This window comes from Onychomys torridus, chromosome 8, assembly GCF_903995425.1.
Source record: "Onychomys torridus chromosome 8, mOncTor1.1, whole genome shotgun sequence".
NCBI classification, from domain to species: domain Eukaryota; kingdom Metazoa; phylum Chordata; class Mammalia; order Rodentia; family Cricetidae; genus Onychomys; species Onychomys torridus.
This window is the reverse complement of record NC_050450.1, coordinates 62313095-62331437: the sequence shown is the minus strand read 5'-3', so window position 1 is coordinate 62331437 and position 18343 is coordinate 62313095. Positions and strand designations below refer to the sequence as shown.

The following is an 18343-nucleotide window of genomic DNA, read 5'->3' as shown; positions in this document are numbered from 1 at the left end:
GTACTAGAAAGCATTCAAAAGCCTCTGGTGGAGGAAGTCAAACATACTAGGGGGAAACTTATTTTTATTGTTTAGCTAAATTGACATAATATTTGAGCCATTTTCTAAATATATATGTTTATATTCAATTACTAATCTTAGATTTAACAGAGAGGCCTCTCTTTCCAGTGAAAAATAGTAGGAAAAGACTTGTGCTAAGAATAAGTGATGGCTGAGCATATGTTCTTACACAAGACATACCACCCCTTCCAAAGCTCATGGGACATTGTAAAAGAGGGAGCAGGAAGTATGTAAACATCAGGTGATAGGGAGAAAAGACTGCAAAATGAGGTATTCTGGGAAATATACAGCAGTTGAAATCATGAACTCTCAACATCTTCAGATGACTACACTAGTTCTTCATAAGAATGGAGCCATCAGTAGCTAGGAATGGTTGGAGGAAGGAACCAGAGCAGCCTACCCCTCACTGATACACTGTTTGTACTGATAGATTCAGGGAAAGGGCGAGTCATTGCCTTCAGCTGGGTATTAGGGTTCACTAGTGACCCTAATGGGATACAATGAAGAATCTCAGTGTCACGCAGATGGCCCTGGTTAAGCTAAATGGTTCAACCAAATCAAAAGTCATAAATCTGAGAAAGGGTCATCAGAGCGCAGGACGATGCTGATAGAGATTGGAATGAGACATGAGAGGGTGGGAGAAAGTAATCAACGTGCATTATATACACATATGAAGTTGTTAAAGAATTAAATTACTAAAAAGGTCAAAAAGTAAAATGATGGCATCATTTTAGTACCTGATCAAGTGTAGATGACACAAATCTGTCTTATATCCCACACGATAGAGGCATGTACTTCTATGGTCAAAACAAACTGCAGATAGTGTTGTTATCATTCACTAGGCCACTGAAGGAGAGGGTTAAGTTATCAGAAATATTACAAGTGATAGATAAAGCTTTATCATTCTGGAAGGATGCAGGTACCTAAGAGAGTACCAATGTTGGGATACTTCCCTGTGCAAAGCTTACAATAGAGATAAATGTACAACTCAAGTAAAGTAGAAGAATATAATCTGACACTTGACTTCTATGAGTTATTGTTTCAGTTAACATTCCACCATAGTCAGCAGATTTTCATAGGAGAGTTTGCTTTGGTTATACCATACTTGTGCATGTCATGAATCATGAGCAACACATACTCAAGTACTAATTTTGACAGAGGCTTTGCCATCTTGAAGTGGAGTCCAACATCTCTGCAGTCACCACAAGGAGGAAGAGATAGATTGAGGATCTAATTAGGCCCTGGACTGAGTCACACCAGAAAAGATACTTAATATTTGTTGTTTTGTTTTGTTTTTCAGAGCTGAGGACCGAACCCAGGGCCTTGCGCTTGCTAGGCAAGCACTCTGCCACTGAGCTAAATCCCCAACCCTGATACTTAATATTTGTGATCATAGTCTCAACCTAAGTTCAAAGAAGGCTGAGAGATATAGAGGACGAGCTACCACAGTTTCTCTAATTGCAAGTACAGAAATGAGCTAATTCACTTGTTGCATGAATTCTAAATGGTCTTATAATAAAAACGCAGAGCTAGCTATTGAGATAAATGCTGAAAAGTCAAAGGAAACAAGCCACAACCACTTCTCACCTCGCCAACTCCTCAGCTGATCCTGTCTCCACGACTCCTTAGACTGAATGCCTTTGAGTCCGCAGCCAAAAGGCCTCTAGTTCTTGTCTCTTCACACATTATATGTCTTTCTCCACTCAGCCATTTCACTTCCTATCTCAACCTTTCTAATGCTGGGATTAATGGCATGTGTGTTTCCCAAATACTGGGGTTAAAGGTGTGTGCCACCACTGCCTGGCTCTGTTTCTCTCCTACACTGGATCTATCTCATGTAGCCTAATGTGGCCTTGAACTCACAAAGATCCAGATGAATCTCTGCCTCCTGAGTGCTAGAATTAAAGGTGTGTGCCACCACTGCCTGACCTCTATGTTTAACTCTGTGGCTGGCGCTGTCCTCTGATCTTCAGGCAAGCTTTATTTCTTAGATTACAAATACCACTACACCCACTTGTGCAAAGAAAATGAAGATAAATTGTAAAGTCATGAGGAAGACCATTATGAGAGTCAAAGTCTCTCCGATTGTACTAGACCATTCTTCTTATCACTACTGTGGCAGCATAACAGACAAAATGTAACTTCAGGAAGAAAGGCTTCACTCTCTAAGTACAGTGTGTCTCTGGATTGTTAATCATACGTTCGTAACTAGTGTCAAAGGGAGCATTTTACAAAACTATGGTACGTTTTCACATCTCTCCTTTAGTTGTTTCCAAGCTTGTGTGGCAGATATTCAAAACATCCCATCAGATCTTTCTTTTCCCCATTCACTCCCTGGTGCTTTGACTCCTGAATGGAAACACAGAGTACTGAAAAAAGGGTACAGGTTATTCATCACAGTGCTGTGCTGAATACCCTTTGCTCAAGCTGGCTCTCTAGTCTTCTCTTTGGTGCTGTGGTCTTCTCTTTGTGAATACTCTAGTCCTTTCCATTTTAATTTTAAGTGGTGTGAGTTCTTAAAATAAGAATTACTCCTTCCTGTTTATGCTTTATGGCTCTTCAAGAAGACTCACTTTCCTCTTTTCCTAAGATTATATTTGAAAGTGTTTTGACTAACAACAAAATTAATAATTTACACCAATTAAGAATATTCCCACAATTTTTGATGAATTGATGTTATGATGCTGGCATAGAAACAGACAGGTAAACCAACAGAACAGAGTAGAATAGAGGTCCAAAAATAAACGAACAAAGCTATGGCCACCCACCTAATTTTTGATAAGTGAGGCACAATGCTCAGTGAGGCAACATGCTGCAGGAAAAAGGTATCTTATTCATAGACAAGTGCTGGCAAAACTGGATATCCACATGCAGGAGAATACAATTAACTCTTGCCTTTCACTTTGTACAAAAATTAATTCAAAATGGATCAAATATCTACATTTAAAACTGGATAAACTGAAAGTTCTAGGGAAAAACAAAGGGAGTACTCCTCAAGACACTGGGTGGAGCTTTCTTAATTGAATTCCATAACCAAGAACCAGACCCAAGTATCATCAGGACTACATGCAATTAAAAAGTTTCTGCACAGCAAGAGAAACTAACAGCAGAAGAAAGACAACCCACAGGATGGGAGAAAATTGTCACCTGCTACATTCAGACAAATTCAGAGCGAGAATTTACAAAGAATTGCAGAAATTAAATACCAATGAAATAAAGCTGACAGTCAACAAGTAGGCTAATGAAACAAACTGATACTTTTGAAAAGAAGAAAAATAAATGGCTAATAATTATTTATTTTAATTTTCAACATCCCTAGTTACCAGAAAAATGCAGGTTAAAATCACCCTCGTCAGAGTGACCATCATTAAGACATCTGACAAAGCATCATAGAACCTACATCCAGTGACTGATGGAAGCAGATGCAGAGACCCACAGCCAAGCACTTGTACAAGATCCTGGAGTTCAGCTGAAGAGAGGGGGGAAGGATTATAAGAGCAAGGAGGGGTCAGAATCATGATGAAAAAAAACCACAGAGACAGCTGACCCAAGCTAGTGGGAGCTCATGGACTCTGGAATGACAGCCGGGGAGCCTGCATGGGACCAAACTAGGTCCTCTGAATGTCGATGAAAGTTGCATGGCTTGATGTGTTTGTGGGTTCCCTGGCAATGGGATCAGGACTTATCCAGGGCACACGAACTGGCTTTTTAGAACCCATTCCTTATGGTGTGATGCCTTACTTAATCTTGATGCAAGGAGGAGGGGTTAGGTCTGGCCCCAACTTGTTGTACTAGCCTGTGTGGACTACCCAAGAGAGGCCTTACCCTCTTTGAAGAGGGGATGGGGCTGGAATGGTGATAGGTGAGGCGGGGAGCGGGAGAAGAGGAAGGAGGTGGAATAGAGGTTGGTATGTAAAAGGAAATAATTTTTTAAAATAAAAGATATCTGACAATAAAAGTTGGAAAGGGTATGGGGCAAAGAACTCTTATACACTGTGGTGAGAGTGCAAATGTAGTAACTAGAGAAATTAGATGTTTCTGAAAAAAGTCTATAGTAGAACTACCATCCGACCCAGCTATTCCACTTCGGGGCATATACCCAGACGTTTACAATAGCAAGCAAATGGTGCCAGCCTAGATGTCCATCAATAGATGGATGGATAATGAAAATGTGGTACATGTATAAAATGAAATGTTCTTCAGCTATAAAGAGAAATGAAACTATGAAATTTGCAGGAAAATAGATGAACTTAGAAAGTATAATATTAAGCAGGTTGTGGTGATATTGTGTTCCCCAAAATATTGTGCACCCTAATAAAACTTATCTGGGGTCAGAGAACAAAACAGCCACTAGATAAACATAGAGGCTGGAAAAAACGGTGGCACACACACCTTTAATCCTAGCATTCTGGAGGCAGAGATCCATCCGGATCTCTGTGAGTTCAAAGCCACACTGGAAACAGCCAGGCATGGTGACTCATGCCTTTAATCCCAGGAAGTGATGGCAGGAAGTAGAAAGGTATATAAGGTGTGAAAACCAGGAACTAGTGCTGGTTAAGCTTTTAGGCTTTTAGCAGCAGTTCAGCTGAGATTCATTCTGGATGAAGACTAAGAGGCTTCTAGTTTGAGGAAACAGGATCGATGGAGAAGTTGGCAAGGTGAGGTTAGCTGTGGCCTGTTCTGTTTCTCTGATCTTCCAGCGTTCACCCCAATACTTGGCTCCAGGTTTGTTTTTATTAATAAGCCCTTTTAAGATTCATGCTACAGCAGGTGGCCCAATCTCAGAAAGAAAAGAGACCACATGTTTTTTCCCCTTATGTAGATCCTAGTCTATAATATTATTTCTTCATGGACCATCTACTAAGAAGTTTTGATGTGTATGTTTTAATGTTTACTATGCCTGGTATTATGCCTTATGCTGTGAGTTTCAGAGAGATCTCAATATGCATTCCCCACTGTGTAGTCATGGGTGTCTCTTACACAACTTTGCATCTTAGGAAACAGATTTACATGCTTTAAAGTGTCGGTTTTAACACGTTTATCTTCTGGACTAGAAGAAATAAAGATTGCCTCACAAGAGGATGTGATTTTCATGCAGAACTTTGAACAAATTTTCAAATTACAAAGTTCTCATAGCTTTAAATCTTAATGTATCTTTATTACTTTCTCAAGACAATTTTGTATTTTTCATACCAGACTATGTTCTTAATTTAGAAATAGGTCACAGTGTAAAACAGTTGTGTGTTTACTCTTGTGCCAGTTTTAGTAAAAATCCTTCTAGCATAGGAAATTAGTCAATACAAAGTCTTGCCCTGACTCCAGGCAATCACATTTATGTACAAACTAATTAGAATGTGAAAAGCATTTAAAATTGACAATGAAAATGTAACTGGAGTTCCCAGTTCCTGGAGTGAATGTCTAGTTGTGTAGGAAGGCCTGACCTTCCCATTCTTCCACGAGATAATGGTATGCTCTTTCTAAGTACAACCAAACCTGGCCAGACCTTCTGTCTCTGGTCATTTATAAATAAAACAGATGTTTTCAACATCTTTATGCTAAAGAGAAATCAGTGCAAGCTTATGTGATTTTCTTTTTACAAAACACCAATACTAATGATTATCTGTAGAGTATAATTTCTCACTTTGGTACTTTAGAAGGAAATATATAAGCAATTATCTGGGGCTGGAGAGATGGCTTACTGGTTAAAAGTACTTTCAAGGGGCCTAGATTCGATTCCCAGAACCCAGATGATGGCTTACAGTAACTCTGGTTCCATGGGGTATGATACCATCTTCTGGCTGCTGCAGACACTGCATGCACAAAATACCATGCACAAAAAATACATAGACATAAGAAAAATAACAGGGACAAATAGCCCACCTAATGGAAACACATGAACTATGAACCAAAAGCTGAGGAGCCCCTAACTGGATCAGGCCCTCTGGATAAGTGAGACAGTTGATTAGCTTGAACTGTTTGGGAGGCACCCAGGCAGTGGGACCCGGACCTGTCCTTAGTGCATGAGCTGGCTGTTTGGAACCTGGGGCTTATGTAGGGACACTTTGCTCAGCCTAGAAGGAGGGGACTGGACCTGCCTGGACCTGCCTGGACCTGCCTGGACTGAATCTGCCAGGTTGAGCTGAATCCCAAGGGGAGTCTTTGCCCTGGAGGAGATGGGAATGGGAGGTGGGCTGGGGGGAAGACGGGGGCAGGGGCGGGAGAGGAGAGGACAGGGGAACCCATGGCTGATATGTAAAATTAAATTATAAAATAAAAAATAAAAATAAAGAAAAATAAATAAAAGCAATTATCCCAAGGCTTTGGCTTATTACATTGCAACTTGTGTTCACATGCTTTAGTTAATTTACAAGTCAATTAAAACTGATCTGAACTTCAAGGTATTAATCTTATTCATTTGTTTGAGAATTTTAACTATGCTAATATGAAATAGAACTTACCTTCAATGGTTGATACTGAAGAAAAAATGCAAACATTAAATGCCTTTTTTATAATTTACTAAGTTTTTGGGAGCAAGGTCCAACACAACCCCAGATCCTGACTTATTGGCTATACCATCCAGAAGTTAGGTAGGTGAAGCCAGGTGAGCATACATATAACCTCACATTCTCCCAAAGAAATTCACTTGCTGATCACATGAAATGAAAATATAGTTCTGCTTCCCAAAGTACCACAGTTAAGAAAAGAATAATTAATGCTTTAAAAATACTTTCACAGCAGTGTGGAGGCACATTCAGCCAGTGGGAATTAATGAATGTTTGTTTACTGATGGATTTCTTGTCTGCATCTGTTGTGACTCAGAGAAATAGCCACTGACTCTTTCCTTATGTAAAAACTTTTGACTCATTATTTTTAGATTTATTCTGTGTCATTTAACTGTGTATTCAAATTTGTTGACTACATGTGAGAAGTAAAGGAATATAGGTATTTTGTGTAACTTATTTAGTAGATACTATATTGAGTTAAAATTCAATAAATTGTGTTTCAAAATTGCATTTCACTTAGTGTTTTAGTGTTAAATTTTATTTCCATCAAAACACCACAAGTACTTAGTTTAAGGAATAAAATACAACAAAGAGCGGCCTCCTGGCCCACACTTCTCCAACACCTATCCCTAAGTATAGTCACTCTTAATTTTTTGAGTTATTCCCTTTGGTGCTCATATCTGTTTCTGAAGGGTGGGATTATGCTATTATTTCTTGACTTTTGAACTGTAAAGATTAATTATTTTCTTCACTATATGGGAGATGATTTAGTGTTCTTAACACTTCCATTATATAGTCTCCAAATCACGTAGGTATCTCTTTCCCTCTCTGTTTTTTCTTTATAAAGTTTAAATTATCACATAAAGTAATGTTTTCTGATGGCGTTTTCATAGATGGTTTGGTAGAGCCTCCTCTCACCTCTGCTCCTCTGCCTTATTTGCAGGTAAGACAATACAGAAAAAACAGCAGACTCTTCAGGATATCACTAAAATTATGGGCAGAATAATGCCAGACAGTCACAGACTGAAACCTTCTTCCATATTAGAAATGTGCACCAGCAGCTTTCTTTCCTCATAGGTTCCTATGTCTTCTTCATAGACTGTGTCCTTAGATACTTCCCACATGCCCCAAACCTCAGTCTTTAAAAAAAATAAACTTATAAATATACACACATACACACAGACACACACACACATATATATATATGTGTGTGTGTGTGTGTGTGTGTGTGTGTGTGTGTGTGATATATGTAGTGTACAGGTTGACACAGAGGCCAGAGGCTTTGAACCCTTTGAAGCTGAAGTTATATGTGGTTGTGAGCCACCCAGTATGGGTGCTGGGAACTGAACTCAGATCCTCTGCAAGAGCTGCAGATGCTCTTACCCATTGGCAGTCTCTTCAGCTTAGCTTTGGAACTTTTTAAATTTATTTTTTGATAATTTCATAGATGAGTACTATGTTATATTATCCCCTTCCCTCTCTTCTCTCTAATTCCCCCTACAACCCTTCTAACATTCATGGCCTCTTATTCTTTTATTATTATTGTTTTACACACACACACACACACACACACACACACACACACACACACACACACCCCATTCTGAGTTCATCTAGTGTTGCTCAGTAGTGGCACTTATATCCTGAAGGTACACATAATCATCAAACTGGACTTCAGGTCCACTTAATAGGAGAAATTCTTGCCTGGTACTGGACACCTACCCATTCCTTATGGCTGGTAAGGTCATGAACCCTAGAAGGGAACACACTACTGTCATTTCCCTAAACCAGTGTAATTTCTAACTGTATTCCAAATATTTATCCTTAAACTTACAGAGAAGTATGGCTCTCACTCCTAATCAAAGAGGCTTCGTTTTTACAGCAGATGGAAACCATCCCAGGCCCCCTTAAAACACTACATTTATGTATATTTAAACATTTTAAATCTTCCCATTACTCTACTTGATTTAAAGCCCAATTTCTCCCAGAAGTGGTCCCTGAGCACTCAAGACACAAGTGCAGCTTCTGTTCTAAGCCCCGGGGGTGTTTGCTGTCCAGCATTGTACCCTACTGTGCCCAAGTCTTCTCTCCCCAAACTGAATGTTAATGTCAGGGCAACATGTCACAATTTCACATCCTCAGACATGAAGAGGTCATCACACACCATCATTTCACCCTTCTCATTCACCAATAAGGACGCTGAGACCAGAGGGGAAAGCTAATTTTCCCAAGGTCGAAGTAGTTGTGAAATTAATGTCTCACTTATTTCCATACTTCTTTGGCATCCCAGGTTATTAGTAGAGCAGGCCATTACTCATGTCAGATGCATGAAGTCATGCTGGAGAAGTTTACAGGTGGGATAGCTAGGTAGATAGATAGACAGGTAATGTAGACAATGTCCTCAGGAGGCACTGGGCCACTGGGAAATCAAGTGGCTCCTCCAGATCCAGAAGGGCTCTTTGGTGAGGCCAGTGAGGAGCTTGGGACACTCAGAAGGCTTTGGAACAAAGCAAAGAGACCATCTTGCCATTGCTCTGCCTGGCTCCAGCAGGACAAGGTTGTGATACCAGCATCTCCAGTCTCACCATGGAGTGAGGGCACTGCAAAGCTCAAGACCATGGTGAACAGCTTCACAGGGACTCACTGCCCTGATCCAGATCCTGCTGCGTTGGCAACTCTGCCAGTAACTCCAGCCTCTCCTTCTGTCCTCCACTTCTAGGTGAGAAGGACCACCAGGGTGGAGAGAAGTACCATCATCTGGGGCTTGGGAAGTACTTCCAGTTCTATACTGAGAGACTGGTATCTAGGTGGTCACTTGGGCACTGTCCTGATTTCCTCACAGCAGGGTCAGGAGAGTCTCCTCCCCAGGCAAGGTCACACAGCAAATTTTCAGGTTTAGAGATGCTTGAAAAAGCCAGGAAGAGGAGGCCAGTGTCCTTTGTTTGTTGATTTTTTACCAGCCCTGTCCCCCCTTTGGCCATCTTTTTGAGAAAGGGGCAGGTCAGAGCATAAGCCACGGAGCATGGGACCAGCACAGCCACCATCATGTCAAGGGGCCTCTATCTCAATTCTGGATTCTCAGACACTTTGATCTCTTCTCCCACTCCATTTCCACAGCAGTATAGGAGAGGGGGCATTAGGCTGAATGAAGTTCAGAGTTCCTTGAAAAAGATTACAGAGGACACAGTGCTCCCATAGTGTTTCCCAGATAACTAATCTGTTGGGATCCCTTCATCCCTAGCCAGAATGCCATTCCCTTCACCATTGGTTGTGGAGACAAATCTATTTCTCCAGAGCATATCTCTGTACCTGCCCTGATGCAAGCAGACCAACCTCAGTCTGTGCTTTGCAGGGCTGAGCCCAGGCACACTCACAGGTGAAATGTTGGGCAGGGAGGGGAACAGGGTAGAAAGGTAGCATGGTAAATGTGGACAAATCAAGCACCCAGTGCCGAAGGATACATAAGCACCTGCCAATGCATGGCAGACACCATGGGGGTGGGTGGAATGATTGATTGGCAGGGTTCAAAGTCTGTGACTAGAATTTTGTCTGGTCCTCAGATTGCTGAGCAACTTCAGGTGCAGTATTCTCTGGACATTGGTCTCCAAGTGTCTGCCTGGCATGTAGTAGATACAGTAGTTGAGACTGTTGAACAAAGGGTTGAGAAGAAATGAGTGAAGAGTTCACCAGAAAGAGAGACAGTTGTCTTTGGAATAGAAAGGGCTTCTCTTGGGTAGAAGTTAAATTTGCCATTGAAATGAAAGCTACATGGACCCTGTTGAGAGAAAAATTGTGGTTGTTTGGGGAAAAAATGAGATTCAAGGAAGTAGACAGAAACACTCAGGCTGGGAGTTTCCCATGCTATTATAGTAGACAGACCTACAGCCACAGAGAGCAAGGACAGAGTTTGCAAGTGGGTATGTATATCTAGTCATGTGCTGGGTCACACTGTGTGTGGAGAGTCATTGAAATCTTCATGTTTCTGTCATTTATTCCTGTGTTCAGGTGCATGTGACACATGTGACTATGTTTTGTGAAGTGTGTAGACTGTCTATGTCTCTGTGTGAGTAGTTAATGCCTGTGTCTCTGTGTGAGTGTATCTCTGGTATGCATGTCTGCATGTCTGGATATGTCAGGACATACCTGTATCATTGTGAGAGTATGCATCATTAAGCTCTGGGTCTTTCTGTACCTGAGTTGCTGGTGTATAGTTGATTCTGCATGAGGTTTATGACAGCAGGTGCCTGGGAGATAGGCTTACTGGTCCTACATCTTATGCACCTATGCTTCATTCTGCTCTCTTAAATAAGTCCTTTCCAACCATTTCAAAACAGTACCTGCATTACCTGGGCTACTGAAGGAGTGGCTAGTATCCTAGAACCCAGGCCTGGGCCAGGTATTCAGGAACAGCCAACATATCTCACATAATCAAAAATAGTTGGAAGCTGGAGAGGTGACATTTACTAGGCACCTACTATCTGCTAAATGTTTATGAGGCGGCAGAAATATATATATTAGATGGAGTCTTACTATGTTGCACAGGCTTGTCACAAACTCCTGGACTAAAGTGATTCTCCTAACTCAGCATGGGCTACTATTCCCAGCTCTTAATTATTCCCCTTTAAGAGGGAAGAAAAAAAGCAGCTCAGAGACCAAGTAAATTCCTTAAACTTCCCCTTATAATTTCCTATTAAAAACTCTTCCACCCTTATCTGTCTGGTGAATGGTTTCAAGCTGGCCCTGCTCAAATGCTACCTCCTCTGTGGAGCCTTCCCAGATTTCCAAGAGAATTAGGGAAAAGCCCTGGAAAGTTCATATGAGAAAAGACAATTGACATTTGTGTTTAGAAGGCTCATAATCTAGAGGAAGATAAACAGAACCACAGAAAAAAATCATCAGCAACTGAGATCCGAGTATAAATAAGAGCTAGAAGAAAAGGGAGAGAGGCAGAGGAGGGAGCTACAGACGTCCAGAGAGAGTGTGGGGCTTCTAGAGGGTGGAGAGGAACTAGGTTTGGGTGTTGGAGTAGGGTAGGAAAGGTGTTTTAGGTAGGGAAAGAGTATTCTGGGAAGGCTTATGAGAAAAATGTAGGTAGCATTGAAAAGGCCAACCAGGCTGACCTCTAGGGAATGAGAAACTTCTGGAAGCAGTTGATGGCAAGACTGGATGGGAATTCTAGGAGCCATGTTGGAAAGCTTTATGCAGCATCCTGAGCCATCCATAATGTCTCCAGTGAGTGACACAGGAGCTGGCCAGGTAAGAAAGCTGGGCGACAGGAACACCCAGGGCCCTTACTGCTCTGGATCTCCCACTCTCTAGTGCACTGGAAACTCACTGGAGTCTCTGGGACTTCATATCAGGATGGAAGACAATATATCTACCCCTAGGACTGGGGAGCTGTGCCAAGGAGGAAGACCATCCTTCAGACGCTTCAGACAGTGTTGAGATCTGGCATGCAGCCTGCAGGTGAGAGAACCAAACATATCCCTGCTGTTTCATGCCTTGTGTCTTATCTTTCTCTCTGCCTCATCTCTGCAAGGTGTTGGGGGAAAGGGCACGCCTGAGCTTCTGTTCTCCCACAAATCATTTTTGTGTGCCTTTGCATTCTCTTTCTCTTATTGCCGACACCCTTCTCACTCCTGTGAGTCTGTGTTTCTAGTTGTCTGCTCATACTTCCAAACTAAATCCAAACTTACATCTCCTTTGAAATCTCCCCTAAATCAGCCAGGCAGAGGAACGCAGCCCTGCTTTGATACAGCTTTTAAGGTGGGGTTTACTACCTTCTACATTGCTTGAGGTTAAGGTCACTCACAGGCTAATTCAGTTGTGGTGCCTGTGATCAATCTGGTGCTTGATCTGGATAAAGGACTAAGAAGCAGGCAGGTACTATATGGTTGAGCCACTATGCTGCCCCAGGAAACTCCACAGGGCTCAACCCCAGCTGGAACACTGTGGCTGCTTCTCTTAAGGAGATGCCCAAAGCAAAGAATGACCAGAATGAAAAGGACATGGAAATTGGATCCTTTAAGAGTGGATCTTGGGCACTATGGCTATTTGAGTTGAAGAAAGATGACTTATGAGACATAGAAGAGACTGTTTTTACTGCTAGGAAAAAATCTGTGGAGAAAGCCAGCTTGATACATACCCTCCCCAGAGGCTGAAATTGAAACCATTTATAGAAGTTACAGTAGTAGTTACATAGGTTCAGATGAATTAATGAAACTACGATAGTTAAAAAACTATATCCCTCCAGTATCAGACTGATCTATCTCAAGAAGCCACCAGAGGCCATCAGGTACAGGGGAAAGAGAGCTACTACCAGTTAGCATCCACTCTCTGCTTAATCCTCACAGTGCACTGTCTCATTTAATATTGACACCAAGCATCTAAGAGAGGCACCAGTATGCTCATTTTATAGACCAGGAGAGTGGAGACTAAATGAAAGCAGCTCCATGATTACACAGCCATTCAGGATAAGCCCAGGCATCCCTGGTTTGAAAGCCATGGTTTTTCTACAGCACCATGTACACACCTAAGGGAGAGGTTGGGGAGAAAGGCCTGGTGCTATGGAAGGACAGAGTGCAGGGTGCCAAGGTACTGAACTGGTTTTCAGGATCCCAGAAAGCAAGGATGGCTCACATGTAACAATGACAGAGGAAGAAAAATGGAAAGGTAGGAAGTGTCTAAAGCCTGTTCTGGCAGTTGATTTGACTGGTCATCATTCCTTCTTCAGTGCCCACTGTCCTCTGTGTTCATTCACTGATCCACAGAAAGCTTCATTTGGGATGCTTTTATTGGATAAATTGTGCACAGATCCCTGGACCGGACAGTTCAATGTGGTTCTTTCCTGACAGTTCCTTGTCCCAGTATCCTCCAGGATCACACAAAAAGCTTGATCCTTTCTCTTGGCAGATGGTGTGCAGGTCAGTTCAGTCACAGGACAATTTTAGCACCTTTAGAGCAATGCGGGGAAAGTGTGTGGGTTTTAGAGAAGATGTTGAGTGGGGACAAATGAGAGTGTATTTTTGAGTTTACAGAAAATTTTAAGCTTTCTGTCCAGTTGACTTTATGAGTTGAGTTCAGAGCAAGGGCAGGCTTCAGCCCAGTGTCATCAGAGTGTTTCATCCTCTTCTTCCTCTACCAACAGCCCAGGTACCCTCTTCCCACCGTCTGGAATTCTCCTCACTCTCATGCAACAACAGTTTTGTTGAATAAATTCCTGCCCATTCCCAAAGACCCAATTCAGGTCATTTTCCTTTGAACTCTTCCCAGTCTCTCCAGGAAGAATTATATCCTACTCAGTTCACAAAATTAGAAAAGTGCTAACCTCTCTGCTACTAAGAAAACTGTTGGAGGGTAAGAAGCTAAGGCTCATCCATCTTCCCATCTCCAGCACCCAGCACAATCTCAGTGTCAGCAAACCACACCCCATGGGCCAAATACAGTCTGACTCCATTTGTATACATGCAGTTTTATTGAGACACAGTCATAAGCATCATAACAGCAGAACTAAGGTGTTGTATGAGAGACCATACTGTCGAGAACAGGAGAATATCTACCTTCCGATCCTTTATGGGCAGTGCTCGCCAGTTCCTGAGATAGTGCCTACATAATGAAATGAACAGCAAAATACAGTTAAGATGGCTTAGGATGAGTTTTAGATTGGTGTCCAGATGGCCTGATCCTAACTGCCTCTGTCTAATTGATTGACTAAGGATATAAGGGTAGTAATGATGATGCTAGACCAAAGTATAAAAGTTGTGAGCATTAATTATCTGCTGGGCACCTACTAAGAATTTTAAACTCATCTCTTTATCCTCCTAATCAACCCCAGGAATGGACAACTGTATTTTTCTCATTAAGAAGAAATTGAGGCTCAGAGAGGTCACAGTGCCTTTGGCTGCACAGAGAGGCACCTCTAGGGCTGGGAAACAGGTCTGACTTGTTCTATAGGTTAGGAATCCTCATCCTTTGCCCTAGAAAGCACACTTCCAAAATTAAGTTTCCCCATAAAATTAAGATTATTGGGCAAGTAATGTGGTTTTCAATCTACTTTATCAAGCAGAAACATGTAAATACATAGCATTAAAAATCACCTGGAGATGGCTCAACAGTTAAAAGCACTGGCTGCTCTTCCAGAAGACCATGGTTCAGTTCCCAGCACCCATATGGCAACTCACAACCATCCATAACTCCACTTCCAGGGTATCAGATTCCCTCTCCTGGCATGTGTGTGGTACACACAAATGTACAGGCCAAATAGCAAATAGATTTAAAATATTGTTTTTACTTTAAAAATTAATTTTAAGGTTCAGGAAATCCACTTGGGGCTCCCAGAACTTAGGTTCCTGTCCTGTCTTTCCCTTCAGCGTTCCCACAGGTACCCAACCTCCATGGCTGTGGCCAACCTCACATACCAACCACAGTTCCAGCTCCTTGGCTTGATGGATGGCAGAGATGCCCACCCGCTGCTGTTTCTGCTTTTTCTTAGCATCTACCTGCTCAATGCCCTGGGCAATCTGAGCATGGTAGTGCTGGTGAGGTCCGACGGGGCTCTGTGCTCCCCCATGTATTACTTCTTGGGTCACTTGAGCCTTGTGGATGTCTGCTTTACCACAGTCACTGTCCCCAGACTGCTGGCCACTCTACTCCACCCTGTCCAGACCGTGTCCTTCGAGGCTTGCTTTGCCCAGATGTACTTCTTTGTAGCTCTAGGCATCACTGAAAGCTACCTCCTGGCAGCCATGTCCTACGACCGTGCAGTGGCTGTGTGCAGGCCGCTGCACTATGGTTCAGTCATGACCCCCTGGCGCTGCCTTGCATTGGTGGCTGCGTCCTGGGCTGTGGCCCATCTGCACTCCCTGCTGCACACACTGCTCATCTCCGCGCTCTCCTACCCCCGCTCTGCCCCAGTGCGCCACTTCTTTTGCGACATGACAGTGATGCTGAGCTTAGCGACCTCAGACACGTCAGCTGCTGAGACTGCCATCTTCTCAGAGGGCCTGGCAGTGGTGCTGACTCCTCTGCTCTTAGTGTCCCTCTCCTATGCCCGCATCCTTGTGGCAGTTTTGGGAGTGAGGACCACAGGAGGTCGGCGCCGAGCCTTCTCCACCTGTGGGGCACACCTAGTGGTGGTATCTCTTTTCTTTGGCTCCGTCCTCTCCGTCTACTTCCGGCCATCATCTGCCTACTCAGCGCGCTACGACCGCCTGGCCAGTGTGGTCTACGCGGTGGTCACGCCAACCTTGAACCCTTTTATCTACAGTCTTCGTAACAAAGAGGTCAAGGGCGCCCTCAAAAGGGGGTTAAGATGGAGAGCTGCACTCCAAGATGAGTAATGGAAGGTCTGCGTTAATTATCATGTCAAAAATAGTACTAATCCCAAATCAATACGGTCTCATTCCCTCTATCTCCAAAATCAATATATCCTCATTCATTCTTCCCTTCCTTCAAGTTCTATTAATTTTGCTCCTACACAGACTTATACTTGGTTAATTAAACATTAGATCCCAAGCAAATGTGACCATGCATTTGTACAGTGGTTTGTAACACAGAGTTAAATGAAGGACAGTCAACCAGATACCTTTTTCTATTATCTGGATGCTTAAAATAGAGTCTAGTTTCAAATCTGGAAAAATAATAAGAACAGAAAGTAAGGATAAGGTCATCTTGTCATCTATGCAGTGTAAACACAGAGTGCAGGCGATACTGTGTGACAATGGAGAGAAACCGGAGAAGGTGGAGACATGAGGGTGGGTTTAAGGAGGTTTTGCTGTTTGTGTTCTAATGTCAGTCACAGTCGTGACAGCTCTTCTGGGACACTTCTACGTGTTCTAAAAGTGATTTAAACTTAATTTTTTCTTCATAGACACTCTCTTCTCTATTTGCATTGTGAACATTTAAAGAGACAAAATTATCCTTCACCCACTCAAATAAACCTCCAGTACCATCCCAGCTCCTCCAGTACCATCCCAGCTCCTCTGTACCATCCCAGCTCCTCTGTACCATCCCACCTCCTCTGTACCATCCCAGCTCCTCTGTACCATCCCAGCTCCTCCAGTACCATCCCAGCTCCTCCAGTACCATCCCAGCTCCTCCAGTACCATCCCAGCTCCTCCAGTACCATCCCAGCTCCTCCAGTACCATCCCAGCTCCTCTGTACCATCCCAGCTCCTCTGTACCATCCCAGCTCCTCTGTACCATCCCAGCTCCTCTGTACCATCCCAGCTCTTCCAGTACCATCCAGCTCCTCCAGTACCATCCCAGCTCTTCCAGTACCATCCCAGCTCCTCTGTATCATCCCAGCTCCTCTGTATACTATTCTGCAATTTCCTTTTATTTCTAGAAATAATACATCTAGAAGAGCTTGTCATATCAATACGAATCACTCGCCTAACTTTGTGATGTGAACACTCAGTTACATCTTCCACTGATTATTTAATCAGTCCTTGTCAATACTTCAACAATCTAAAATATGTTTTCCAACCTTTTCACTATTACAGGATAGAATGGACATTTAGCGATGAACTGTTGGTGGCAAATGCTGTCCTAAGTGCACCATGCATATGGCTCTCACTGAGTGAGAGTCTGTGAGGAATTCACATTGTCCATCACAGGAAACAGACTGAGTGGAAACTAGTGGCTGTCTCAAAGTCTGAAGACTGAGAACACTTTCTGTGATGAATTTAGTGGATTCAGCCTTTTCCTCCTTATTGAACAACTTTTAGTTGCTAACATATACATTCCTTGAACACATTTCTGTCTACATTTGCTTGCTTTAGTTATTATTATTATTTTAGTTTTTCTTTTGTGTTAATTATGTATTTATTATACACATTAATGGGATCCAGTGTGCTAGTTCAACGTATATGTACCACACACATTGGTAGAAGCCAGCTTCCCTCTGTACGCTCTCCTCCTGTCCCACTTCTAGTTTTTACATTGTCTCTTGTCCTGCTCATCTGGCTTCCTTTTTAATTATATTTCTTTATGCTTTTATTCTTTTTTGTGTTGTTTTACTTGTCAAAGTTTATCTGCTGTATTAATCATCCCAAAGAATGGCCATTTAGTTTAATTGATATCAACTCTATTGTGTCTTGATTTTCAACTCTATTGATGCTCTTCACTTCCACATTTATTAATTACTACATCTTATTTTCAAGTTAATTTTGTGTTTCTTTTCTAGATTCTTTAAGGCTTAGATATCATCTTGACTTCCAGAAAGGTTGTCTCATATCATAGTCATTGTTGACGGGCCTGACATCTCTTCTGTTAGCATGAACACTCTGTGGTTGTCCTTGGAGAATGGAGTTGATGACCCCCTCAGAACTCAGGAATCCTGTATATCTATTGCACTTCAGCCTTAACCACTACTATAGGTTCTCTTGTTATGACAGTCCCTGGAAAATCAGGCTCTCAACTCCTACTACTGTATGGGCTCCATTGTTTCATGTAAGAACCTTTTATATCTTCATGCCTTCAGGTGGTCAAGAACATTCACATTTGTGCATGGAGTACTTTAGACACTATTGCCTAACCCATTGCTTCCATGATGTTGCTCTTCTAAAAACCTTCCTTGGCACAGGGTACCACTGAACACATAGAGTGAACTTGTCATCCTCTTTCAATATCCAAACTTTTTTTGGATGTCCTTTTTTTTCTCATCCAAAGTATTTTTATTTTTTCCATTTTTCAAATTAAAATATAATTATATCATATCATTTCTTCCTCTCCTCTTTCCAATCCCTCCCATATCTTCTATACCCTTTCTCTCAAATTTA

At 42.3% G+C, this 18343-nt stretch overlaps 1 protein-coding gene across 1 annotated transcript; it reads left to right on the top strand.

Moving 5' to 3' along the window:
* Nucleotides 1–14956: 14956 nt before the first annotated feature.
* LOC118589431 (olfactory receptor 1L4-like) lies at nt 14957–15901 on the top strand. The gene has a single exon (XM_036196719.1). The coding sequence runs from the start codon at nt 14957–14959 to the stop codon at nt 15899–15901; it is 945 nt and encodes a 314-aa protein (XP_036052612.1).
* Nucleotides 15902–18343: the final 2442 nt, after the last annotated feature.